The sequence below is a fragment of the Linepithema humile genome, chromosome 5 (assembly GCF_040581485.1).
Source record: "Linepithema humile isolate Giens D197 chromosome 5, Lhum_UNIL_v1.0, whole genome shotgun sequence".
Taxonomy (NCBI): domain Eukaryota; kingdom Metazoa; phylum Arthropoda; class Insecta; order Hymenoptera; family Formicidae; genus Linepithema; species Linepithema humile.
This window is the reverse complement of record NC_090132.1, coordinates 836,806-861,774: the sequence shown is the minus strand read 5'-3', so window position 1 is coordinate 861,774 and position 24,969 is coordinate 836,806. Positions and strand designations below refer to the sequence as shown.

The following is a 24,969-nucleotide window of genomic DNA, read 5'->3' as shown; positions in this document are numbered from 1 at the left end:
CTATATGTGATTATTTTAACATAAAAATATTTTTTTTGTGTTATCTATCAAAGGAAGGCAAAATAACAAAATTTATTATGGTTTTAAATTATTTGCTTTTTTATTTAGGAAATACATTACTCGAAACAATTTGAGAATTACTTCCTAATGATCTGAAAATCATTACAATTATGGTCATAAATTGTGAATAAATGAGATAAGCAGTAAGACACACAAGAAATATAAATATTCGTAATATTTATACGTGCTTTCAACAAAATTGCATATAAGATATTTAGTTGTTTGAAACTTTATATTATCGTCGTATAAATGTAATTGAATGATCATTCAAGAGTGATTTATATTAATGATTAGGTCACAGTGTTTTTTTTCCATGACTTATACATATAAATATGGGATAAAATATATCATTGTCTCTTTATCTTGTAGATACAGAAAATATAGCGCACACGTTTGCATGAGGTCACATATACATTTATCTGAAGGACTAGAAAAGATTTCTCTTCATATTGAACGATATTAAATGACGTTAAGAAACACTATAATATTTTGCACGGTATTTTTCTTTAAACAGTTATTTGATAATATCTAAAAGGTACATACATATATAATATAGAATATTTGAGGGAATATGGCAATTCGGCACATTTTGGCATAGAATAATAAGTGGACCATACTAATTATTACAATTGGTCCTTAAGAGATTCGACAAAATGTTTGAATTTTTTTAATTAACAGATGCGATTACATGAATAAAATATATTAGTAAAATGTTAATAAAAGAAGAAAACAATTGATTGGCATATAAAAATAATATCAACAAGGTACAGTTATACACACACTTTCACTGCCTGTACAAGTAAAACCTATTGGAATGAGTAGGAATAAAGAAATTCCTTATGCGAACATGATTCTCTGTAGTTTCTAAAATTGGAAGCAATGTATGATTAATTCTGGATCATTATTCAGGATTGCATACATATATTCAGATAAAATTCAGATAAAAAATTTGCTAAAAAATGGCAGTAAAAGTGTTAAATTTTCTTCGTAATATGAGAATTTCAATATTAAATTATATACTTAATATACATTACAGAACAAGATAGTTAAAATAAATGTATCAAAAAGATCGGATATATATATCAAAACATTCGTTAAATATTTTTTTATAAATGTATATTGAAGAATAAGATATGACCTGGGAATCATTCAAAGTATCCTTTACATCGCACATTTATGCAGCGTGAACCGACTGGAAAAAGAAAGAAATTTTGTCAATGATAAGATTACCTAGATTTTATTTTTATAACGCGACAATCGCAAGTTTCATGAATACCTTTGCAATGTCCACGCCTGTCAAACTCTTAACAAGTTCTGGAACACGTTGTACAATACTAAAAACTTCTTCGGTCAATTTGTCTGCACCAATGGTGCCATTACCGCTCGAAACCATAGTTATCTTTTTGGCTTGGGAAAGAGGAGCAGCTACTTCGGCAGCAACCTGTAAGGTAAATTGAAACTTTTTACCAGAATTTTTGCTAACACTGACAACAGAGCAGTGTTGTTTAAATGTTATTAAAATTTTTTAACATTGTGAGCATAATAGATTAAGAATTAATATACCTTTGGAAGTGTATCAAGCATCATATCTATCATGGCTGCACTCTTGTATTCGTTCCACGCTGCAGCCTTCTTTGCCATTTGTTCCGCTTCCGCTTTAGCTTTCGCCTCAATAGCAAAGGCTTCTGCTTCGCCGCGAATTTTGATTGCTTCAGATTCAGCTTCGGCTTCCATGACGAGGCGTAATTTGTTTGCTTCAGCCATTTTTTCTAGCCTGCAAACCCCAATTTTAGTTTTAACACGACAAAAAACTTGACTTAAAGGCACACATGTAACCGAATGTACCTATATTTTTCTGCATCAGCAGGACGCCGTACAGTAGCATCTAATTCTCTTTCGCGTCTTAGCATTTCCTGCTCCTGCACAGCAATCTCCTGACTACGTTCTACGACTTTTACTTGCATTTGTTCCTCCATAATCCTCTGTTTAGTTTTTGCTGCTTGTAGTTCAAAAGCCATTTCCGCTTCAGCTTTCTGCAAGTGAAATCTTGGTATAAAAAGCTATCTAAAAGATGCATTAAAAAAGTAAAAGTAAAAGTTTTCTTACTTTGGTCTGAACTTCAACATCGTAAGCAGCCTTTTTCAATTCGAAATCACGTTGTGCTTTTGCTATCTCCGTATCATTCAGAAAACGTGCAGCCATTCTTTGTTCCTCGGCGATAGCTTCTCTAATTTGAGCATCTCTGCGAGCTTCCGCCTCACCTATTCTAGCATCTCTTTTAACCTCTGCCGTACGTGCCATACCGAGTGCTTGCAAGTAACCCTATAAATAATATATTGTTACAAAATTATTTTGCAACACACGATTTATGATAACAATACAATGGAACGAGGCAATGGAACAATGATATCAGCATTTGAGTAAGCAATACCTGTGATGTAAATGCAACATATAATATCAGTGATATAAAGGCAACATATAATATCGCTGCTTTTTACTTAAATATTGAGTTATTTTTAAATAGCAAAATTGAGACTTTTCAATACAAGGTATACAATACAGATGATTCCAATACAAAAAAGTAGCCCTTAAATAATGCAATATTGATACAATGAGACATTCTTAAAAACTACATTTTCATGAAAGAAATAAAACTTAAATGTGTCAAATCTCACTGTTTAAAAATATCTCAATGTTCAGTTAAAGCAGTGGTTACAATTTGTATTTGATAAACAAAGTATTGCGAGTGTGCACAGTTGTGCTATCGTTAGAAAAAGCATTGAAAATATGCTGTGATATTCTGTTTTTTTAGAACCTGAAGAATTTGCAATAATATTAGAAGACAATGTTAGCGGTGTACTGAAACATCAGGTATAAGAGTGACGAAATAAAATTGGAACGTACCTTTGCCCCCTGCAAGTAGCAAAACAAAAAGATATTCAATATTTACAATATACAAGATCTAACTATATTAAAATTATTAAAAAGTTTTATATTTTCTATTCATATTAATTACTGGTAAACATTACATAATTACTAAAGGGGGTCTTTTCAAGTATCTCTGTACTATGTGTACTTTAATAATGCATTTACAATTTGCTGATGTATACACAATGCGCTAAGTTTGTTCAAGTTCTCAATATCACCTTTTTTACTTTTGATACCTACGTACTTGAGTGCTAAACTGTTGTGTAATTTAAATTCGTGTGTGGTATCTATATTTTAATAATTTGTATAAATAAAATTAAGAAAACAATAAACTTACTTCCTCGTCTCGAATATCTTTTAATGTGTATGACACAACAGTAATGCCCATATTGACCAGATCACTACTCGCAACTTCAAAAACTTCCTTACTGAACTTTTTACGATCTTTGTAAATTTCCTGCAATAAAATAAAGTCTCGCATGCATATAATTATATTTTTAATAGCTAGTGATTTAAAAGCTTCTTTTTTTTGCTTCTCTGATATCATATAGTGTTTAACTCACTTCTACAGTCATACTGCCCATTATAGCCCGTTGATGTCCTTCTAAAGTAACAAGAGCTATGTTATGTATCTCGTCCTCAGATTTTCCAAGAAACTGTTCACATGCTGTAGATAGCATTTCTTCATTTTGTCCTTGAATTTTTACCTAATGCGGGTATAATATTTTGTAATATATAATATATATATCTTGGCTATATTATGTTGGCAAAAACTTTTCACAATACCTTTGTTTAAAAATTTTGTAATAAGTAATAAATTTATAGTATTGTCAAAAGGTTTTTAATCTACTTGTAGATAGTGTAATATATATTATAGACATTGATGTTAAATGCACAAATAATAAAAAATAAGTTTTCAACTACCTGTGCTATGCCTGTTACAGATATTGGTACTCCTTGACAGGTATATACTGTTGGACTTTCAACTTGTAGAGTCATTGTATTTAGAGAGATTCTACAAAGATAATACACATAGAGCAAGAACTTATATCAATTTACTGATATATATGCTAACAGCACTTGTACACTTACTTTTGTACTTGTTGCACAAGAGGCCAAACAAACACCCGTCCTCCTGGTACCAACAAAGGTTTGCTGTAGCAACATCCTTTAAGCAAAAGTTAATGCAAAATAGCAATGAAAAATTACAAGAAATTAAAAAAAAAAATTACAGTTTACTCAAATAAAATAAAATTAATATTAATAAAAAGCACTACACAATTAAACGTTGCTAAAATACTGAATTGTATATTTTACCTAATTATAATTGTACCTAATGAAACAAAATTCAGTCATTTGTACGATTAATAACGTGCTCCTAGTATTCTAACATGAGGAAAATATAGGTGCGGTTGTCTAATCGATTCCGCGTTCCTTTACGTTTCCCTACCCTTAAGTCATTAATGCCATCATCTTGAAAACAAGAATGCTTCGAAAATAGTTTTATGAATAGTTAAATTAATATGCAAAAGAAATTTAAAAAATAAAAATTCCGCGTTAGCCGTTCAATTTACCTGAAACGACAAGAGCCTCATTCGGGCCACACGTAACAAATCCACAACTCATGATTACACGTTAACGTAAGAACGACGGCAAATTCACGTGCAATTGCATATAATGCGTCACTCTTGTAGTCAATTGACGTCAATGTCGCGCACGTAATCAATAATGCTTTAACGCTTAAAATTGCACCCAATTTTGACAATTCTAAGCGAGCGCATCATGTCTAGATATTCGTACATCATGACTCAGAAGTGTATTTAACTTCAAGCGTTTGACATATGTGAAAGATTAAATATAAAATTAAAATGTAAATAATAATTAATACAATAACTAAATTAGTCAATAAAAATTATAATAGCATGTTATGATATGATCGAGAGTCTTTTTGACCGCTGAGATTGGTAGAACTTTATCAAGAGTCTTTGGATCGTTGGAGTTGGCAGGATTTGATTAGATATATTTTTTTTATCTTATAGCGTTTTCGATTATACAGGATTTGAACGACCCAGGGTTGGTTAATGACGTCATTGCAACCTCTCCACCAATGAAAGACTTGCATTTATAGTAAAATAGTGATTGATCAACCCTGGGTCGTTCAAATCCTGTATAATCGAAAACGCTATTACTGTGTTCGGTAAGTCCGGTGTGGTTTATGTTTAATATTTTTATTCTCGTTCATGGTATTATTATTTTTGTAGTGTATAATAATAAAAAACATATTTTTTTACATATTTTCAATAATATTTGTCAATTTATAAGATTCATTACTGTACAATAATCGAATAATTTTTTATGTAGTGATGAGGTTAGTTTAGTGTTAATCTTCAATGCACGTGGTATTGTAAGTCGACAGTATGTGTAGTAAAATATTGTTTTAAACTTATATATCTCTTACATATACATTTTAAAGCATTTAAAGTTACATTTTATGTGCGCGTATGTTTATTTAATATATATTCACACAACAAGTGGTTTGTTTAAACCTTGTCAAAATACGATAATTCGTTTTTAATCAGATCGAATATAGGCTACAGTTACTAAACTGTGTGTACAATTGGAACACATTGTGACTCGCGATGAAAAAAGCATTACATTATTTATAAACATTGGTCAAACTAAAATTTTTATTCTTAAATTTTGCAGGGAAATGTAAAGAATTTGTTTTCAAAAATGACTGACTCTAAGACTAGAAAGCATAAGGTTTCCAAAAAGACAAAGAAATCATGGAGGAAATATGTGGATATCAAAGATGTAGATGCTTTTCTGGAGGACAAGAGATTAGAAGAGCGATTAGGTGTTTTCTCAGAATACTCAAATTCTCAGCTGTTTATTGTAGATAACACTGCTAATACAATCGAGAGTGGCACAACTTCTAAACATGCAACTAGATTGGCCTTAAAAACTAAAGAACTAAAATGCTTTGCATCTTTAAAACCACATACACTAGTTCCTGATCCAATTTCTGTAAGAAATCGAGTGAAAACTAAGGAGGAACGTGTAAACTTTATATTACGGCAATGTAGAGCGGAGAGAAAAAATGTTCTTAAATTGAAAGAAAAAGAAGCATTGAAGAATAAAGTGCTTGCAAAGGCTGCTGCAGCAAATTGTCCTGAGAAAGGAGAGATTAAAAGCGATATATGGGACAGTACAACTGACTTATTACCAAAACCAATTACTAATTGGATGTCTGCAGATGGCATTCGACATACAATCAAACATTTAGGAGTACAAAAAAGAAAATTACCTTCATCGTTGCTTAAAAAGTCATCCGTTTTACCTGCAGTGGAGAATCCACATCCAGGTACATCTTATAATCCATCATATTCTGATCATCAAAAGTTATTACATGAAGCTGCTGAAAAAGAAGTAGAATTTATAAAGCAACAACAGCATTTGGACAGGGTCACAACTAGAATGTTCAAAAAGGCAAGTCATTAAATATTATTGAGTAATTATTATATATCTCCTAGATTATTTTAGTATAAATTTTAGCTTTATCTGCATTCAGTATTTCTATTGTTTAATCATTTTGTAATAAATAATATTTATATATCGTTAATTTTATCCTTACTAATTTCTAAATTAAAAATTAATTGTGCATTTTCAGATTCCAGTAAATAAACGAGAGGAATATCTGATAAAAGAAATGTCAGAAGGTTTACCAACAAAGAATCAATTTGCAACAAATTTAAATTCTACTGAGGATCACAATGAAGAAAATTTATCTGTCGCAACAGCAAACAATAAACCTGTCAAAAATACAAAGAAGACATTAGTGCAGAGAAGAAAGCAACGAGAGCAGAAGCAAGCAAGTAATGAACTTTCATTGATCAAACTGGAAAAGAAAAAACTTTCTGATATATACAAGCTGAGGATTCTGCAAAAGCAGATAGAGGCCAAAGAAAAAAAACAAGAGATTTTACGACAAAAACGAATAAAGAATGAAGAGAAAAAATCCATTTTACCGAAAACATTGAGTAAGACAAAATTTGAGCCCTTGGATCTCGATTTCCGGCTTGCGGAAGAATTGACTGGCAATTTGAGAAATTGTAAATCCTCTACGAATTTACTGAAAGATCGATACAAATCGCTTCAACAGCGAAACATGGTTGCTCCAGCTGTTATAAAACTGTAAGTACAAATAAAGATAAATATATGACATAAATTTATTACAAAAAACAAGGACATAAGTTTGAGAGGATATTTAAAGAAAAATAGTTTCAGATTTCAGGGGATTTAAATATGAAAACCATTAATTGATTAGTTGTTCAATTTTAAAACTAATTAAGAAAATATTAATAAATTCTTCAAACATTTTTTTAATACATTATAATAATTTTTTTTTTTCTGTTATTTAGGACGCGAGATAAAGCAAAGGTGAAAAAATTTGTGAAACCAGATCATAAAATAAATATGGATGACATCAAACTAAAATAAGGAATGTACAATATCTATCTCTGTGCTGCTATACTTTTTTTTTTATTTGAAAATTAGTATGCAATTCTTGTTATTATTAAAGAAATTGTTATATTTTACAATTAATTAAGAGAGATAGAATCTAAAAGACAAAATTGGGTAAGTTTACAATATTTATTGAAATATCATAATAAACAATTTGTTCACAAAATAAAACGAAATTATATCATGCGATTTTATTCTATTTTTGCAAATAAAATATATCAATTTTTTTATAAACAATTTTTTTCCTCATCGTTGCTTGTCATTCGTTCAGCATTAAGATTTGTCAACGCACATTTAATATCATAAAAAGACTGCAATTGTTTTTGCAATTGATTAGATATCCATCGTTTCTGATTTTCAGCAATAGAAAGTTTCATTTTTTCTAAATAAAGTAAAATTTCTAAATGTTTTACGTGTGCCTCGCACTTTTGCGCTTTGATCAGAGCATTATCTTTATTGGTTATGTATTGCTGTTCCATAAAACGGGTTATGAGTCTGGGTTTGATCAGTTTAGATAAATTGACATTCGTTTCATCGTAAGTTTTACGTAATATTGTGACCACGGATTTTTCAATTTTAGTGCTCCCTACGGAATGTTTTGCGCTCAAGTGATTATCATTGATTTCTCTTTTATATTTTTTTATTGCGTTTCTGTGGAATAATAAATGTTGCAACATTATTTTAAAAATTCATATATATTAATATAAATTTACACAAACAGCAAACTTATAGAATTACAATTTTGTTTACTTTGTTATAAGTTATAGTCGAGAAATTATAAATTTCTAAATTGACTTACTTGTGTTGAATATTGTTTTGATTATTGTTTTCATGAGTCTCTGAGATTGTTAACAATTTATTGTGTACAGCTACATTTTCCAACAATAATCTTGCTATAGGAGGCAATATATACTGAGATATTTCAAGTTGAAACACACCAGTCAGATCCAGAAGATGCTTATACAATTCTTTTTTCAGTCTAAACCATATTACTCAAGTAAAATATAAATTATTTTACAATAAGAAAACAGAATTCATCTACTATACTTTTCTGTGTCAATTTTGAATTTATATTCAATCTGATGTAAACTCTCTGCCATTTGTTCTGTTTCATGAATTAATGATTGATTTTGCATATTCAGTTTCTTTTTCAGAATATCTTGCATTGACTTGTAATCTTCCAAAACGTTAATTTTACTCCCTTAACATATGTTATAAGAAATTATATATATGAATGATATATAATATAAAGATATATATATAAGATGCAGTTATACTTAAACATTTCATTTGCGAAAGAAGTGTAAATCGTGCATTTTTATATTTTTCATCTATATTTGTGACATTTCTAATATAAGCAAATTTATCCTCGGTCATTGATTTCTCTAGAGCAGTTAGGTGTCTTTTATAATTTTCTATCTTGATCACGTTGGAAGTTATTTGTGCATTCATACTGGATATTTCTTGTGCTTTTTCCTTTTGCAAAGTTTGAATAGAATAATCTAAATCTCGTAAATTATCCTCCAATTCCTTATTTCGTTTTTCTAATCTAATTTAAAAAAATATTCTGGATGTTATATATTAAGCTTCCTTGAAGATCTTTGTCAGACAGATTTGAAAGTATAAAAATATAAAAGCGTCTTTTAATAAATACCTTTCAATTCTTTTATTCGTTTCTGCAATTTGTAAGGTGTAAAAAGATTTTTGTGTATTAATGATGACATTTTTCAGCTTGGTTTCATCAAAGTTGCGTGACCGAATAGAGGGAACATTTTTCTTTTTGTACAAATCCATTTTTATTGTCAAGTTACAGTCAAGATTATTTGATCTAACGGTTTAATTATATAATATATAAGAAATATATGTGAAATGCATCATAAAGATATTTAAATTTATTAAATAATTGTGTGACACTTCGAACTTGTTGTCATACTCTCCATTATATCAATGTTTTGTTTGCTTGTTGTTTTTTTTATCATAGACGTAATAAGTAATAGACTGCTTACGTCGTTCGAGAGTGTCGAAAATTTAAAAAAAGAAAGAAAGGCATTATTGGTTCTCATAGAGAAAAAATATAGTGCTGTTCTCTACAAAACCTTAAACTCGGTATTCTAGTTTAAAAGTGAAAGCACGAGAATTTGCACAGTTGCACACCCTGTTTTGCACAGCCATAAAGTGCGAATCTATCGACGCAAATTAACATGGGGCAAATACAGAGCAAGATGATTCTTATCGCAGAAACAGCTGTTCCATGCTGAGTAATGTATGTGTTTCGTAAAGAAAGAAAAGAATAAATTACATACATTACAGCGACGGAAAAAAACCGATATTTTATATTAACTGAAACTCATTAATAATTAATAGTAAGTTAATTGTCGAGAGACATTGATGCGGATGTAAAAATATTTTGTCATTTTGATGTTTCGCTAAATAATTTTGTTTTTTAGCTAACATTAGCTGCGATAAAAGTTATGTGCAACAAGAAATAATTGAACGATTAAGCATGGATGTGGTGACTACGAGCTTAGAAGCTCTTATACGTGAGTACGATACAACTGATACAATTCATTTATGTTATATATGTTTATTTTTAAGTATGGTAGTTTTTAAACATTTATTATGTATATTTATTTTTATATTACATTACTTTATAGAGAGAGCTACAAATCCACAAAATCAGAAGCCCGACATAGCAGCCACTGAAGCATTCTGTGTGATGCTCAACCGAATGCAAGAACCTGAAGGTGTACAAATAGGCACCAAATTGCTGGCAACACATATCCAATCATTTAATGAATCAGAGGCACTGCAAGCTCTCTCGGTATGTCATCTTTTTGATATTTGCCATATTTTCATGTTGTCATATTATTTGAGTTGAAAAGAACATTTACTTTTAAAATTTTCTTTGTAGCTTGATAACATTAATTTTTTTATAGCTTTACCAGAATAGATTACTACCAAAATTATATATATTGTGCTGAACAAAATTACGTACATTGTGTGTGTATTTATGCTATTCTTCTCAGTTAGCAAGTTGAGAAGTTTTAACCCAACTATTTATTTTAAACTAATTTGATTTATTTAAAAAACTGTAATTTTTTAAATCTTGAAAAATAGAAACATACCCAAAATTATTTCTGTAATGATACAATTAAATTTATGTGAAGGTGGTATATTTAAAATTTTTTGAGAATTTATATCTAAGTACAAAATTTTGCAATTTTAAATTACAAATCCAATATGGCAATTAAAAATTCAAAAAATATATTTTATATGAAAGCTTTTCAGGGAGGGATATTGTTTAAATGTGATTAATGTAAATTAAAATTTTAGAATACATATGATAGTTTATTTTATGTTTTATATAAATTTATTTTTTTTTCAGTTATTAGATACTTGTATGAAGAGATGCGGCCCATTATTTCATGCTGAAGTTGGAAAATTCCGTTTTCTTAACGAGATGATAAAACTTGTTTCACCCAAATATTTAGGCAGTCGCACTACACCAAGTGTACGACAAAAGGTTCTCCAACTTCTTTATGCATGGATCAGAGAATACCCTCGTGAATCAAAAATTAAGGAAGCCTATGAAATGCTGAAAAAGCAAGGAGTTATTGAGGTTATCTTTGTTTATTATATTTATATCTGTATTGTCATCTGACAATTAAATTCATAGATATATCCTTTTTCTCTTAAGCATTGAAAATGCGACAAACATAAAAATTATATCTGTTTCTCTTATCTGTTCATTTTATTCCAATAGCATACAAACAAATGCTCACTAATTGTTATAATGTATTGAAAATTGTTGAGTAATATTTTGGCAAAGTATTGTAAAAAAATCGGATTTTATTAATTTAAAAATAAAAATTACAGGAAGATACAGCATTTATAATGGCCAACAGTGAGGAAAGTCAAAAGTCGTCTAAGATAAAGAACAATATATTTGAAAATGAAGAAATGTCGAGGCATTTACGCAAGTTACTTCATAGCAAAGATCCTTATGATTTGCAGACTGCAAACCGATTAATCAAGGTTATGGTGAAAGAGGTAGAGTTCTACTTAAATTTTAGAAGAATATTTGAGAGAGGATACTTAAACATTTGAATAACTCACAATTTCTGGTTTTAATATTTAGTAAATTTTATTTTATTAATTTCAAAACCTAAGTTCCAAGTTTCTTAAACTAATTACAGATTTTCTACTTTAATAGGATGAAGAAAGATTGCAATTGAGTTCACGAAGGAGCATGGAATTAGAATCGGTGCATAACAATGTGAAGTTGCTATCAGAAATGTTGGATTCATATAATCAGAGCGAGACTAGTGCTGAGGATCTCGAATTGATGAAGGAGCTGCATCAAGCCTGCGAACGACTTAAACCTATTCTATTGAGACTCGCCAACGAGACACAAGATAATGTTGAAATGCTCGGTATTGACCACATAACCTATTTATTCATAAATTTCTGCATAATTTTATTAAATATAATCAGCAAATTATTAATCTTCTTAATTGTGCTTTAATTAATGTATGTTAGGCGACGTGCTGGCTGCAGGCGACGAGTTGAACCAAGTCTTTGAGAAATATACATCTATTATCGTTCTTGGGCAATCTCATAAATCTTCTATGACGGAAATTTCTAAGGCAAATTACAATAACGGATCATCTCTGCTGGACTTGTCGTCCCCTACTGAAAGTGGTTCCTGTGATAGCGCTTTAAATACGACGCACAATACAACGTTAATGGACCATTGCTCCGATATGGAAATGCTGGGGGATATCTTCAGCGTGCTGGAGAAACCATTCAAATCGGACACAAATCTTTTAATGCCGAATACTATCATGCAACCAATCAGTGTCTCGTCTGTGAACAAGAAAAGTGAGTATAAATCATAATTGAGCAGATTTAACGCAAAGATCTTAGACTTACGAGATATTTCAGCACCGTTTAATTTATATTTGATTTTTTCCGCGAATTGTGAAACTTATATTTCTTTTTTGTTATTTCTCTAAACGACAATATTTGACCGTAGACGAAGTTACCAACATTGGCGAAGAAAAGATAGATAGCAAAGCAAAAGCACTCGAAGAGTTAAATGAATTAGGAGAAACTTTACTTAAACAAAGCTTGTCGAATGCTATGTCAACTGCACGCTCGTCACAAGGGTAAGAAAAAGTTATCTAAATTTGAAAACTGTAGGAATTATCTGAGAATCTAGAAATCTCCCATCTTTTAGTTTCAGACTAAAGTTGTAAGATTTAGAAAGAGAAAAAGAAAGTTATATTAGTTTGATAGAATTGACTCCCAAAGAAATGTAACGGTCATATATTTTGATTTTTATAAAGAAAATGTCGATTTATGTAAAAAAATACAAAGATTAAATTGTTTTTAGAAATGCTATTATAATTTTGTGTTGATGGATTTTGCAAAATTGCAAACACAAAAATATCTTTTTTTTCCCCTTAGAACTTACAACTTTAAATATTTTTATGCCTTCATTTAACTTCGAAATAATTCAAGTCCTCATTTAAGATGAGACACCTTGCACAATACACTCTAAAATCTTTCACGTTTAGAAAAGTATATTTAATATTTTTGCAGCAAAGCGAACAGTAATACATTAAAAACTCAAGGCACCAGTGATTCTATTTGGAAACAAGATTGGTTACACGATTTTAGCAACAACACGTCGCAGGCGGAACAGCCAGATGCAAAGAAATGTGAAACAAAAACCAATTCTAACATTTCTGCATCCTTGAATTCATCAAAAATTAATGCAAACGCTGATGTATCGTGCAATAAAAATATTAATTCGGAAACTTTGGATGCGAGATTGCAACAGCAAAAAATAGCGCAGAATGGTGCGTCGACGTTAACAGACGTCGAGCCCGAAATCAAACCATTAACTGATATCATCGTCAATCTTGAAGACATTAAACCAGGTTAATTATATTAGTTTATATACAATAGCATTATATTTCACTTTACTATTTAGTTTTAACTTTTCTTATTCTGTATTTTTTTTATTCAAGTTTTATACAAAATCAAATCAGTCATTTTATTATTAATATTAATTTTAATTTAATATTTATTTTTTTTTAGGTATAAACCCACCTCTAACAGTAATCGAAGAAAGAAATGGTATAACTGTAGTGCTTCACTTTGCTCAGGATAGCCCTAGACCCGATGTATTTGTAATAGTAATTACTACGATGAGCAAAAATGCAAAACCGCTTAGTAATTATTTATTTCAAGCAGTTGTGCCCAAGGTAAGGGCTCTAATAATTTATAAAATTTTCATACAATCTCTTTGGAATCTAAGCATACAAATCTCAAATATTAAACTTAGAAAATCAAGGATATGTTATAAAATAAAAGTCACAAATTTTATATACTTCGAGATTATGGATCAAGGATCCAAAATATGACAATTCAAGAATGGCAGAATTTTTAATTTTAAAGTATCTGAAATCTGAAGATGTGTAGATAGATTTTAAAATTCAGAATTTTAATAAGATTAAAATAAATATCTTTAAAATGTATGCGCAGAAATGTAAGTGCAAGCTGCAAGCACCTTCCGGAACAAAATTGCCAGCACACAATCCATTCCTTCCACCATCTGCAATCACGCAAATTATGCTGGTTGCAAACCCTCTCAAGGTAACGTAATTACAATTTTTCTAAACTTTGCTCAAGGAAAATCAACAATTACTTTAAAATTACTTTACAATTATTTAAAAAAAATTATATTTTAAAGTACATTGTAGTCATACATGGGCAGTTTCCAAAATAAAGTATGCTTGAAGAGAAAAACAAAGAAACATTTAAAAATAAAAAACTCTTTGTTTATTAACATTTAATCGTGTTATTAAAGAAAGTATAAGTTACAAATAATTAATTGATCTTGAACATTGAAATTATTTTATTTTATGGAAAATTTTTCTATTTCAGGAGCCTGTATCTTTAAAGTTTATGCTAAGTTACACGATGGACGATGAGACGCTTACAGAAATGGGTGAAGTGGACAAATTACCTCATCTATGAGAGCTGACGAAGCTTTTCTGCGATCTCTGTGCAATATTGCGCTCGTATTCGTCGTGTCCTCAGCAGGTTGAAAATAATATAAGAATATTCCACTTATTGCAATCGAATTATTTAAAAATATGTGCAATGATAAAAATGATTAGATATCCTTTACACTACTTTAAGCTTAGAATGCATAACAATCTGAATAAATTAATCAGAGGGCTATCTTATAGGTGTAAATTCTATATAGACTACTCCAAATACATAAGAAGATAAAGACGAAAAATCTAGTAAACTTATATGATAAGAGTGTGCTTATGAGGAATAGTTTCTTGTAATATTTCAAACCTGCTAAATAGAAACAATAAGGTAAGACTCGATTGTTACTTATTAGTGAGAGCATACAAGTGATGACGTTCTATTAATTTATCGTACTTTTATTCAAATGTAATAATGATTTAAAAATCACATTTATTCTTTCTCAATCAGTCAAGATCAACTCTTTAAGTGTTAATGACGTGTATATATACATCATTCCAAAAAGTATTTTTCATGTATCGATTTTGATAAAATACGGTATTCATAAGTTTTTCAAAGTCGCTAAATCTTCATTCAAATCTCTAATTAAAATTTTCGAATTTAATATGGCAGCATGACATTTAATGCAGCTGATGCAAATTTAAGAAATGTTATAGTTTGTTTAAAAAATATTTTTATTTTAAGATTTTAACTCGCATACTATATTCAAATTGAGTATCAATAAGAATTTTTTAATTTATATTATATTTTTACTTTACATTTATTTTTTCTTCTTAACAATTTATTTCCTAATTTTTAAATTAAAGATTTCTAAAACTTCTCTTGAAGAAGAACTTTTATATAAAATTTGAATTTCTAATTTGCCACATTTAATTTGCAATTTTTTAAATTTCAAAATTTTTATAGGTTTAAATTCAGTGCTTTAAGCCCCCCCCCCCCTCCCTACATGAATAATACAATTTTACAATTGTTTCTTTATAAAAATCGTTTTCAGTAATAAAACATTTATTTTTCCTAACATTTAAGGAGTTAAAAAACAACACTATCTTATTTTGCATGAATATTGCAAGAAAACTATTTAAAATGCAACCGATATGTTACTTCGTGATAATTATTATATCACAAAATAATATATAAAGTATAATACGGCACTTACTTGTACAAGATCGACTTATTGTATTATATTTACATAGGTTATATAGTAATATAATAAGTATCACAAAACGGTTGCAAGTCATGCATTCTAGAATTGAATTGGTGAAATAAGTATTAAAATTGAAAGAGAGAGAAAGGAAAGCTGAAGATCCTTGAATAAACGAGGATAAATATAAATTATTTATTGTTAGTAAATTGTTATGAATATCTGTCGACTAGAATGTTGCTATTCTCCCCAATCGGTTCGTTTATGTACTTAAGGCTATTTTCTTACTACAATCATTATATTAAATTGTGATGTAGGAAACGAAAAGCTATTTATAAGCAACAAGTATAGATAGTGTAGATAGTATAGATTCTATACTATCAAATGACATTTCAATATACACTGCAAAAATTCACATGGGCTTGTTGTTTTTGCATTAGTAAATACACAATAATATTCAGTTTACATATTTTCTACATTTCCAGCAAAAACCTGGAGTTGCACAGTTAATTAAGATTAATAATTATTTGTTGAACGGAGAAAAGAACCTTTGATATATGTTATCAGTATTTTATGCATATCTACTATGCATGGTATGATATGCAAAAAAACCAATTTATTTTTATGTATAGCGTAAGAAAAAATTGTCATTTCTCGCTTCATACATCACAATTTAATATGACTGCAGCGAGAAATATTGTCTTAAAAATCAATCATACGTACATAGTATACTAGTTTGTGATATATGCTTCGATAAGTGTAAACTTATTTTAAGACTGCGAATTTAATAAACCAAACAAAGGACAAAAGTGAATTATCGCACCGTACGAAAAAAAAAAAAACTCCGCAATGTGTTTTAATGATATCTTTTAATTAATATTTTAACTATTTGTTATATGTATGTTAATTTGATTATTATATGCATATTAATATTATGTTGAATTTTATAAATATTTCTTGAACAATCTTCTATTAAACTTGTACAAATATTAATTTCTCATTTTGGAAAAAGAACGATTTAAGCAAATGTAATAGTATATAATTGAAATAATATATACAAACGAATTATTAATATACAATTAATATACATCTAATGGATTTCTTTCGTAAAATAAAAATGAGAAACGTACAAAATTAAATTTCAAAATTTTTTTATAAAAAACGAAACCATAATATTTAAAAGTATTTGAGTGTTACTTTCTATTACTAGCTTGTGGAAACGATTTCGTCGCGAAAAGCGAGAGCCGTGACAGCCTTTTGGTGTCCTTGATATTCTCGTTCTACTGTTCCTGTAGATGCATTCCATAACCTCGCGACTCCATCTGAAGAAGCTGCACAAAATATCGAACAAAGTAAAATTAATTGTGAATATACGCATATAATCTTGGTTACAAATTTTTTAATGAACTATAAAATGAGAATACCAGTAAATATATATTGGGAATCTGCGCTGAACGCTGCGTCCCAAACCCAACGTTTTGCCTCATGCTGCAGCACTTGTACTTCAGAAAAGTCCGTTGTTCTCCATACTCGTGCGGTCTGATCAGCCGACGTTGTCACCAACAATCTTAACAAATTCATTTAAATATAAATTTCATTAGACGAAAAATAAGTAAAAATAAAAAGTTGAGAGTGTCTATTATATTCTTCATACTCATTATATAGCATTCTTTCTTAAATATCTTCTATATATAGTGATCTATGGATGTAAAACTTATTCCTCCACTTAATTTTGCAAAAGCACGCTACCAATTTATTATCCTCTCTCTTCTTTCAAATTTTACTTTTGTCTTTTTTTGTATCATCATACAATTCCGATACTTCAGATCCTAATTTTATAATTAGCGTTATTTATATTAAATTATCTACAAGATTTTCCATGAATTCCTACTTCTAATTTCTAAGCTTTCTTAAAGTGCATCTTTCAATTCCTAATGTAATATTGCATATATAATGTAATAATTAAAGATGGAGAAATGCATATCATAAAAATAAAATAAATTTTTACGTAGAATCTGGACTGAATTTGCAGCGAAGAGCGTAACGTTTATGAGCTAGAAGTTTGTGACGAGGATTAAGTTTCGTGGGTTCTTCTCCAATGCCTCCAGTAAGAGTCCAAATATAACAGTGTCCTTTGTTATTTACAGCTGCCATATAAGTGCCATCTTGATCCACCGCAATATCCTGGATGGAGGATTCAGCTTCAGGAATCTGCAACAGTTATTTATAAATAACAAAATTACTCAAATTATTTAAACTATATATTTTTGGCATATTTCTTATATAAATTGTAAACATTCTCATATATATACAAAATCAAATCAAACGTCAAAATCTTGTGTTTATCACACAAATCTTAAAGATAAATGTAAAATTTTTTAATATAAAAGACATACTAGCTGCTCATTGTGATCTGAACGAAGATCCCATAAGTGTATGACTCCGCTTTGATCACCAACAATCAGTTCTGCTTGATTAGGATGTAGACATACACAATTCACAGGTGCAGATACTTGAAATATTCTTTGGCATTGGAAGGTACTTGATCTGTCATTGAATTTAATTGATTATTTAATTAATTGAAATTGAACAAAACTGCCCATTCTACAAATAATTTACCTCAGGTCCCATACTCTTGCAGAACAATCTTCTCCTCCTGTATACATCCACTTTCCTTCTTCCTGTTGTAACAAATATTGATAATTTTTAAAAATTTATTTTAATTTAAATTGTCAAACTAACATTTATCATTAAAAGTACATTTGTCATAAAGTCTTAGATGTGATTTTAAATTCATAATTGGGAATATTAAGATAAAGAATTTTTAATAATTATAAATTTTTGTAGCATTTTAAAACCAAACTAAAGATGAGTTTTAATGTAAGATTAGATTATGAAAAGAAGCTTAGAAGTTGATTCATTTGCACTCCTTGTTGAAAAGAAACCAACATAAGCATTTTAAAAATTATTAAAGTTGACAGCCATGATTTCCAATATAAATTATTGATTTTACTTTATAGTGTGTTAGCTCTTATGCTAATTTGTATTATTGAAAACATCTAGCAATACTGCATATTATATTGACTTTTGCTGAAAGCACTGAGAAGCTATCTATACTATATCTTTACACATAAAAGCAATTTGTCAACTAATACCATGAGGATATCTGAAATTTCCTTAGATTAGTGTAACTGTAAAGCAGTTCTATGATGTACAAAGGAAAGTCAAAATGTTCTTTTACTTTTTGACTTCTTTCTAGTATTTTTATATAATAATACACAATATTGACACTAAACCTGAAAGCCCAAGCTGGTAATGTTCTTCGATACTCCTTCATAATTGATAACTGGATTTGGATTATTTGAAGCTAAATCATACATCCGTATATGCTGATAGCCAGCAGCAGCTACAACATATTTATCCGGTGTGATATCTAGCGCATTGACTTGCTGTGAAATTTGTTAAGAAATTCATAAAAACGTGGAAAATTCATTTTGAATAATGCGCAAAATTTTATTCTTACGATACTGCTACTTTCTTATAAGTTTTCAATGCTTATTAAATTTCCTCTAGCAAGAACTATGCATATATTATTTAATTTGCAAAATTATCAAAGGATACAGAATCTGTATGTTGACATGTGCGTTGGCAGACGCCCGTATGTGGTTGCCATATTTTGATAGTGTGATCATAACCTCCTGTGACGAAAATCACTTGCTCGTTACTAATCGCACTGTCCACCGTCATTCCTAATTGATTTATGATTTTTTAAATTAAAAAAAATTAAGATCGTTTGTTAAGATATTATATTCTGCAAGGATGACTGAACCGCACAGTCATTTGGGCTTAGCAAACCCACGAACCTCGCTCACAACACACTGCGATCATACATACACACATATACTAAACTCACATACATGTGCACATAGTGATTAAGAATTTTTAAAGAGAAACCGTTTAAAAGTGTGAATTAGACTCGGATAATGTACATGTTATGTTGTAAGCGACCGTATAAATAGGCATAGCTCCTAATAGCCTTTATATTTATATTTCAAGGGAGGAAAAAAAAAAGATATATATATAGATCTAAATAGCATATATGAATAAAAAGAAAACAATTACATTGTATTGTTTCTTATACTTTTACATTTATTTCTTCCTTAATCATAATTTAAGATAGTTATGTATCATATAATGTGTATTATAAACACATTTAAAAAGCAATATATAATAATACAACAATTAAATTTAAAAACGTCTAAATTGCTTTTTAAATCTTTCATAATGATAATCATCTGTTGCTTTTTCTCCATTTCCATCTTTTCGCTTTCCTCGAACATCTCCCTTAATCGTGAATTTTTTCTTATCAGATTCTTGCTGTGATTTCTGGAAATCTGAGTCTTCGATATTAACTGCAATAATATTTAACGTTTATGTTATAATTTTATATTTTAAGTAAAGAATTTAAATATCAGAAACAAAAAATATGTATGCTAAAATTACAAAAGTTAATAGATGAAGTTATATTTTAATAGTTTAAAAATATATGTTTCTTGAAAAATAATTTTTTGATAACAATTTGTTTGCAACTAAAATGACTTTTCTACAATTATTTCAATTTAAAAAATAGTAAGAATTCATACATCTGTTATGTTGTACAAAATTTACAGCCATATTAGTAGGAACAAACTGTGAAGGTCCTTCTTTCTTTATATGTCTATCCCAAAGCAATTTCAACTTTGCCTCTTCGGTAGCTTCAATATTGCGAATTTTAGCTCTGCAAATCAACATTTTTAAAGACAATCTGTTATAAAATTTATAGTTCTTATTATTTAAACTATAAATAAATATATATTAGTGCTATAGAGTGCAACAATTCTATTACCACTTTGAATATTTTTGAAACTGAGAAAACAAAAGATTGAGAAAATTGACCACTTCTGCCCCATACAACTTCTGTTAGACAATATTTTTTCTGCTCTCATAGTTTCAAAGATATTCAAGATGGTAATAGTTATTGCTTCACTTTGTATAAGAATCTAAATCAAAAATTGAAATATTTTATTCTATTTATTTATTTCAATTTTTGATAAGACTTATCCTTTTCTTTATACCAAATAATTATATAACTATATAATTTTTGTCCATATTATAAATGTATTTACTCTATGCCAAGATCAACTTCTGGAATACCAGATAGCATTTGATTTGAAAGCATTTCCTCGCTACGATTGGCTGAACTCTGTCTTAAATGTTCTGGTACTGCTCTTAATGCAGCTTCTTCTGGCGAGCAATATGACCCTTTTTCATTGCTCATACTATTTGTCATTTCATTACTATTTTTACTTTTACGTTTTGACAATTCTTCTTCTATATACTTGACCCTAATAATAATATTTTTATTAAATTGTGATGTAAAATGTATAAATCTTTCTAAAATGGTAGAATATAATACAAACATACATTTCTTCATCTTCATCGCGTTTATTAGTTTCTGCATTAAATTGTGTCCCAATGCCAGTTTCATATGCATCATTGTGTCTAAGTTTTGTATTTTTTAGTGCAGCCATATTTATCATTCCTCCAGTTTTCATATTAAAGGGATCAGTCTAAATTAATAAAAACTATCTTTATTTTATATTTATATTTTCTATATATCTTTTATAAGTTTAAACACATTATATATATCTTACCGTTATCGCATCAGATGTGACATTTTCTCCAAGAGCTAAACCAACAACATCGACACCAACTGGTCTTTTGCGAAGCTTTTGAATAATTTTCATCTCTTCAACTTTTTCTCTAAAATAAAACTTTTAATGATTATGGCAAATTTCAGCTGCTATTATTTAATTAATGCAGAATATATCAGGTGTAGCATACCTGACAGATATTTTTTCATCTTCGCTATCAGTGTCATCTGAGAAAACTTCACGTTTTCTTAATGGTTTTATCTTTTTCTTCTTAAATTCCACTTTAGGTTCTTCTTTATCACTATCGCCCATATTTTCTTCAGATATAATATAAAACTTTATATACTTTAAATTAATTAAATTATTAAAATAAGTTACTGTTAATTTTTATGCAAATAATAAAAGAAATACGTTCAATGTTGTGTTTTGGTAACAAACGGAAGAAACAGTATAATTAAGTATGTTATATTTAAATTACATTTAGGTTTAATTTGTCGTTTTTTGATTAATCTTAAATTAATTTTATATAGTATTATATTCGAACCATATATTATTTACTCTGATTACATTTGGGATACACTACTGAATTAAATCATACAAAAGTGACAGGTTAAGTCATAGATTATAATATAACTAGACTGCTAACTCGGCGAAATACATGATTCATGCCGATCGACGAATCGAGAATTAGATTGCAATCCACTAGATTATTGACCAATGATGTTATGAATATTCTAGTAAATTTGTTCATTTTTGTAATTTTCACGTTGCATGATATACAATCAACGCCCAATTTTTCAGCTGATTTTAAGTTAGGACGCGGCAATCAGAGAACGCATCCACTTGGTATAACTAGCTGGTATACAGGCTGACAGTGCGTTTTTTCATCGCGACGCCGATACAATTTGCGGTGGGGATGCCGCTTCAGATACACCGTTTTGTGCATCGCGTCCGTTATAAAGACCTTACGCGCTGCACTTGCGTGCATAGTGTACGTGTCGCTGCTGTTTCCTCCTAGGATTGACGCACAGCACACGCATTTCATGTGGCTTTCCATTTCGCGCGGAACTACGCGACGCAGGAGTCGGTATGTCTTTTTCTCTCTCACTCTCGCTGGGCCTGACAAGTGCAATGTGAAAAGGAGCGGGGTAGCGCGTGCGTGTGTGAGGTCTATCGAACTCCTCGGAATCGAGCGGGGAGAGAACCGAGAAGTGCGCGGCGCGCAAAGCACGCCGCTCCGTGGTGCTTGCTCCGTGGTGCCGCCGCGAACGTTGTGCTATGCCAGTATAAATATTATCCTGTCGCTCACGTCTCTTTTCTTTTTTTGCGCGAGTTCTTTTTCGCTTCTCGCTCTCTTTTTCTCCCTTTTTTCCTTTCTTTAATCATTTTTCTCTCTACCTTCTCGACGGCCGAATCATCCGTTGTCTTGTCGCTGGTCGCGCGCGAGTTATTCGAGTGTCTTGTCGAGCTTTGGTACGTTCTTCGGTAAATTATCGAATAATTAAGATGGAATGGAGTTTGACTGCAGTGATAATACAGTTAAAGTGACAGTTTGGCATTGTAATCGGGATTATCCCTGTGTTGTTGTGTTTCTACAGGGCACCGAGCGTCCGGTGATCGAGTCGCTCTGTCATCTGGTTCCAAGAAAAGAGAGAGAGGGCTGCCTCTGCCTGGTCGCGCGAGCAAGCGGACGAGACCGTGTGCATGTGTATGTGGCATGGCTCGTCGTCGGTGGTTCCTCGCCGCCTTTATTACAGCGGAACCCGAATGCGTGCGCGAGCGTACCCCTCTTGCCTGACCGGCCTACCCGCTGTTGTAAAGCTACCTTCACACGTAAAGCTGTCGACTTTTACGCAAGGACCGTCATCCGGCCATTGCTCGCCGAAGGAATTCATTATCACGGTTAATGAGAACCAACGTCGGCCGACAATCGTCCAATCAGCTTTTAGGTGAGAGTGTTGTATTTTTGATTGTCCTCTTTTTTTCTTTTTTTTTTAGCTACCTGCGTTAAATGACCGATGCTGTTACAATTTGTATAAAATGTTAATTCTTATAATATTCAATAAAGTCACTTTATAATGATATTTAAGAATTGCGTGAAAATAATTTTTAAATTACAAGAATTGCAGTAATTCCTGGATAATGTATCATAGAGACTAGCCGATGTGTATATTGATTAAAGAGCCAAACTGTTTTAGTCCCTTCGTTGCTTACAAGAGAAAAAAAAAATGAGAGAGCGACGTAATGCGGCATCGGATAAAAGGCTGAGTAGCGAAGTGGAAAATATACCTGTTGACCGGACGGAATCGAGAAGAGATTGGCGGTCAGACGTCGGAATGTGATGTAGGGGGGGGGGATGAATTTTTATCCATTAATCGGAGAAAATTATCCACGGATTACTGTACTTCTAATTTCTTAATAATGCAACAGATCTACTTTCCGTTAGACGCTTTAATGTTTTTCGATTATTTTTTTAAGCGTATCGGTGCGATTTAAGAATTAGAAATCAGCTAACTGTAAAAGTCAGAAGTTGGAGTATGGGGTCGGTTAAATGATTCATGTCGAAAATCTCGGATTAGGACGCCGCATTACGTCTCGGAGCGCACATTGTAAACAGATGATCTATAATCACGTATGCGCCACACGTGCTGCGCCACGCTGCGCATTTCTTGCAGCATTTGCTGCACCTTCAATTGCAAGCGCGAGCGGGTTCCCTTTGTTCGACGTACCGGCACCGATGTGAACGTCGCTTAGCTCAGGTGCGCGTGCACAAAGGGGCATCCTCCAAGATGATGCATCTCGCAGCCGCATCTTGCGGCGGGCATGGAAACGGCGGCGCGTCCCCTTCGGTCATCGCGATTCACGCGTGTTTTTCTGGATAAGATTCTAAAGTGTAGAATTTACAGCGCTGGAATCGCGCAACTCTTATCTAATGACGCGATCGTATGTGTGGTATTCGGAGAAAAATGTAAATCTGACATTTAATCTTTTATCAGTGCAAAATTATTAATATGCAATTTTTATAATTATCTCAAGAATATATATTGATTTATTTCATCCTTTTTATCTCACTTTTCAAAGATATCGCGGATTTATTTATTCGGTATAAACGTAAACAATAAATAATTAATATTAAAATTCGTGCAATTTACTGATTTAAAATTTATAGCTATTATAAGCAAGCATGTATCAATGATAAATTTTATTTGCGTTGTTGTGTTGTTTCTTACATTTTTGATACTTTTATTTTTTGCAGAAAAATATTCCTTTCTCTCGAAAACACGTAATGTTTGTTTCAAGTGCGTGAAGTAAACGTAAGAAGTCTTTTGAGTGGGATAAAATAATTGAGGAAACTTCGATGTATTTAAGTGTACTGTATACTGTACTTTTAGAAAACAGTACCTTTCTATCGCAAACTATCCCGTGTGGCTCAATAGAAAATAGTCGATGATGAGAGTGCTTATGCTTTACGCTCGTCGGTCTTTACAAGCGCTTTCTAAGAATTCATGAAAATTTTCAACATTCACACTCCAGGTAATGTTATAGTAACTCGCA

At 30.6% G+C, this 24,969-nt stretch overlaps 6 protein-coding genes across 11 annotated transcripts; 2 read left to right on the top strand and 4 right to left on the bottom strand.

The window, feature by feature from the left end:
- Positions 1-71: 71 nt before the first annotated feature.
- Positions 72-4,817, bottom strand: Flo1 (flotillin-1). 2 transcript variants are annotated; one of them, XM_012372836.2, is made up of 10 exons: positions 4,563-4,817; positions 4,081-4,156; positions 3,913-4,003; positions 3,552-3,695; positions 3,326-3,445; positions 2,167-2,382; positions 1,906-2,093; positions 1,624-1,834; positions 1,337-1,501; positions 72-1,252 (listed from the first exon to the last, which is right to left on the bottom strand). In XM_012372836.2, the coding sequence occupies exons 1-10, from the start codon at positions 4,612-4,614 to the stop codon at positions 1,235-1,237; spliced, it is 1,281 nt and encodes a 426-aa protein (XP_012228259.1). In that variant the 5' UTR covers positions 4,615-4,817; the 3' UTR covers positions 72-1,234. The 2 variants fall into 2 exon arrangements, with proteins under 2 accessions (XP_012228259.1, XP_067212557.1); XM_067356456.1 differs by lacking the exon at positions 4,563-4,817 and adding an exon at positions 4,306-4,455.
- Positions 4,818-5,008: 191 nt separating this feature from the next.
- LOC105675577 (ribosome biogenesis protein NOP53) lies at positions 5,009-7,701 on the top strand. Of its 4 annotated transcripts, XM_067356454.1 has the most exons (5): positions 5,009-5,024; positions 5,177-5,185; positions 5,695-6,477; positions 6,659-7,182; positions 7,410-7,701. In XM_067356454.1, exons 3-5 carry the CDS (start codon positions 5,722-5,724, stop codon positions 7,486-7,488), a joined length of 1,359 nt encoding a protein of 452 aa, XP_067212555.1. In that variant the 5' UTR covers positions 5,009-5,024; positions 5,177-5,185; positions 5,695-5,721; the 3' UTR covers positions 7,489-7,701. The 4 variants fall into 4 exon arrangements, with proteins under 4 accessions (XP_067212555.1, XP_067212556.1, XP_012228256.2 ...); XM_067356455.1 differs by lacking the exons at positions 5,009-5,024; positions 5,177-5,185 and adding an exon at positions 5,239-5,356; XM_012372833.2 differs by lacking the exons at positions 5,009-5,024; positions 5,177-5,185 and adding an exon at positions 5,273-5,403.
- On the bottom strand, positions 7,464-9,500 carry LOC105675579 (cilia- and flagella-associated protein 157-like). Its single transcript, XM_012372838.2, has 5 exons — positions 9,167-9,500; positions 8,790-9,061; positions 8,560-8,713; positions 8,312-8,491; positions 7,464-8,163 (listed from the first exon to the last, which is right to left on the bottom strand). Exons 1-5 carry the CDS (start codon positions 9,304-9,306, stop codon positions 7,740-7,742), a joined length of 1,170 nt encoding a protein of 389 aa, XP_012228261.1. The 5' UTR covers positions 9,307-9,500; the 3' UTR covers positions 7,464-7,739.
- Positions 9,501-16,136, top strand: Gga (ADP-ribosylation factor-binding protein Gga). Its single transcript, XM_012372847.2, has 12 exons — positions 9,501-9,875; positions 9,960-10,052; positions 10,167-10,333; positions 10,898-11,131; positions 11,389-11,562; positions 11,726-11,945; positions 12,052-12,393; positions 12,548-12,680; positions 13,117-13,457; positions 13,618-13,784; positions 14,065-14,175; positions 14,467-16,136. Exons 2-12 carry the CDS (start codon positions 10,016-10,018, stop codon positions 14,557-14,559), a joined length of 2,019 nt encoding a protein of 672 aa, XP_012228270.1. The 5' UTR covers positions 9,501-9,875; positions 9,960-10,015; the 3' UTR covers positions 14,560-16,136.
- On the bottom strand, positions 15,903-19,703 carry Lst8 (MTOR associated protein, LST8). The gene is made up of 7 exons (XM_012372848.2): positions 19,343-19,703; positions 19,018-19,170; positions 18,341-18,402; positions 18,118-18,268; positions 17,730-17,932; positions 17,146-17,288; positions 15,903-17,052 (listed from the first exon to the last, which is right to left on the bottom strand). Exons 1-7 carry the CDS (start codon positions 19,466-19,468, stop codon positions 16,928-16,930), a joined length of 963 nt encoding a protein of 320 aa, XP_012228271.1. The 5' UTR covers positions 19,469-19,703; the 3' UTR covers positions 15,903-16,927.
- Positions 19,704-19,844: 141 nt separating this feature from the next.
- Positions 19,845-22,054, bottom strand: LOC105675518 (splicing factor C9orf78). Of its 2 annotated transcripts, none has more exons than XM_067356459.1 (6): positions 21,605-22,054; positions 21,415-21,523; positions 21,185-21,330; positions 20,887-21,105; positions 20,365-20,498; positions 19,845-20,133 (listed from the first exon to the last, which is right to left on the bottom strand). In XM_067356459.1, the coding sequence occupies exons 1-6, from the start codon at positions 21,724-21,726 to the stop codon at positions 19,970-19,972; spliced, it is 894 nt and encodes a 297-aa protein (XP_067212560.1). In that variant the 5' UTR covers positions 21,727-22,054; the 3' UTR covers positions 19,845-19,969. The 2 variants fall into 2 exon arrangements, with proteins under 2 accessions (XP_067212560.1, XP_067212562.1); XM_067356461.1 differs by having other exon boundaries at positions 21,415-21,534; positions 21,605-22,053.
- Positions 22,055-24,969: the final 2,915 nt, after the last annotated feature.

What these genes read in the sequence shown, in the direction of transcription:
- Flo1 (XM_012372836.2), bottom strand. Translation starts at nt 4,614, where the DNA reads ATGAGTTGTGGATTTGTTACGTGTGGCCCGAATGAGGCTCTTGTCGTT. An exon ending in CTTGTGCAACAAGTACAAAA is followed by an intron (nt 4,004 to 4,080) that starts GTAAGTGTACAA and finishes TTATCTTTGTAG; the next exon opens with AATCTCTCTAAATACAATGA. An exon ending in AAGATATTCGAGACGAGGAA is followed by an intron (nt 2,383 to 3,325) that starts GTAAGTTTATTG and finishes TATTATTTATAG; the next exon opens with GGTTACTTGCAAGCACTCGG.
- LOC105675579 (XM_012372838.2), bottom strand. Translation starts at nt 9,306, where the DNA reads ATGGATTTGTACAAAAAGAAAAATGTTCCCTCTATTCGGTCACGCAAC. An exon ending in TTCGCAAATGAAATGTTTAA is followed by an intron (nt 8,714 to 8,789) that starts GTATAACTGCAT and finishes ACATATGTTAAG; the next exon opens with GGAGTAAAATTAACGTTTTG. An exon ending in CAAAACAATATTCAACACAA is followed by an intron (nt 8,164 to 8,311) that starts GTAAGTCAATTT and finishes ATTATTCCACAG; the next exon opens with AAACGCAATAAAAAAATATA.
- LOC105675518 (XM_067356459.1), bottom strand. Translation starts at nt 21,726, where the DNA reads ATGGGCGATAGTGATAAAGAAGAACCTAAAGTGGAATTTAAGAAGAAA. An exon ending in TCACATCTGATGCGATAACG is followed by an intron (nt 21,331 to 21,414) that starts GTAAGATATATA and finishes TTATTAATTTAG; the next exon opens with ACTGATCCCTTTAATATGAA. An exon ending in GAAGTTGATCTTGGCATAGA is followed by an intron (nt 20,499 to 20,886) that starts GTAAATACATTT and finishes GTTGATTTGCAG; the next exon opens with AGCTAAAATTCGCAATATTG.
- LOC105675577 (XM_067356454.1), top strand. Translation starts at nt 5,722, where the DNA reads ATGACTGACTCTAAGACTAGAAAGCATAAGGTTTCCAAAAAGACAAAG. An exon ending in CAACTAGAATGTTCAAAAAG is followed by an intron (nt 6,478 to 6,658) that starts GCAAGTCATTAA and finishes GTGCATTTTCAG; the next exon opens with ATTCCAGTAAATAAACGAGA. An exon ending in GCTCCAGCTGTTATAAAACT is followed by an intron (nt 7,183 to 7,409) that starts GTAAGTACAAAT and finishes TCTGTTATTTAG; the next exon opens with GACGCGAGATAAAGCAAAGG.
- Lst8 (XM_012372848.2), bottom strand. Translation starts at nt 19,468, where the DNA reads ATGACGGTGGACAGTGCGATTAGTAACGAGCAAGTGATTTTCGTCACA. An exon ending in CATGTCAACATACAGATTCT is followed by an intron (nt 19,171 to 19,342) that starts GTATCCTTTGAT and finishes CAAATTTCACAG; the next exon opens with CAAGTCAATGCGCTAGATAT. An exon ending in CAGATCACAATGAGCAGCTA is followed by an intron (nt 17,933 to 18,117) that starts GTATGTCTTTTA and finishes TAACTGTTGCAG; the next exon opens with ATTCCTGAAGCTGAATCCTC.
- Gga (XM_012372847.2), top strand. Translation starts at nt 10,016, where the DNA reads ATGGATGTGGTGACTACGAGCTTAGAAGCTCTTATAC. An exon ending in ACTGCACGCTCGTCACAAGG is followed by an intron (nt 12,681 to 13,116) that starts GTAAGAAAAAGT and finishes ATATTTTTGCAG; the next exon opens with CAAAGCGAACAGTAATACAT. An exon ending in TGGTTGCAAACCCTCTCAAG is followed by an intron (nt 14,176 to 14,466) that starts GTAACGTAATTA and finishes TTTCTATTTCAG; the next exon opens with GAGCCTGTATCTTTAAAGTT.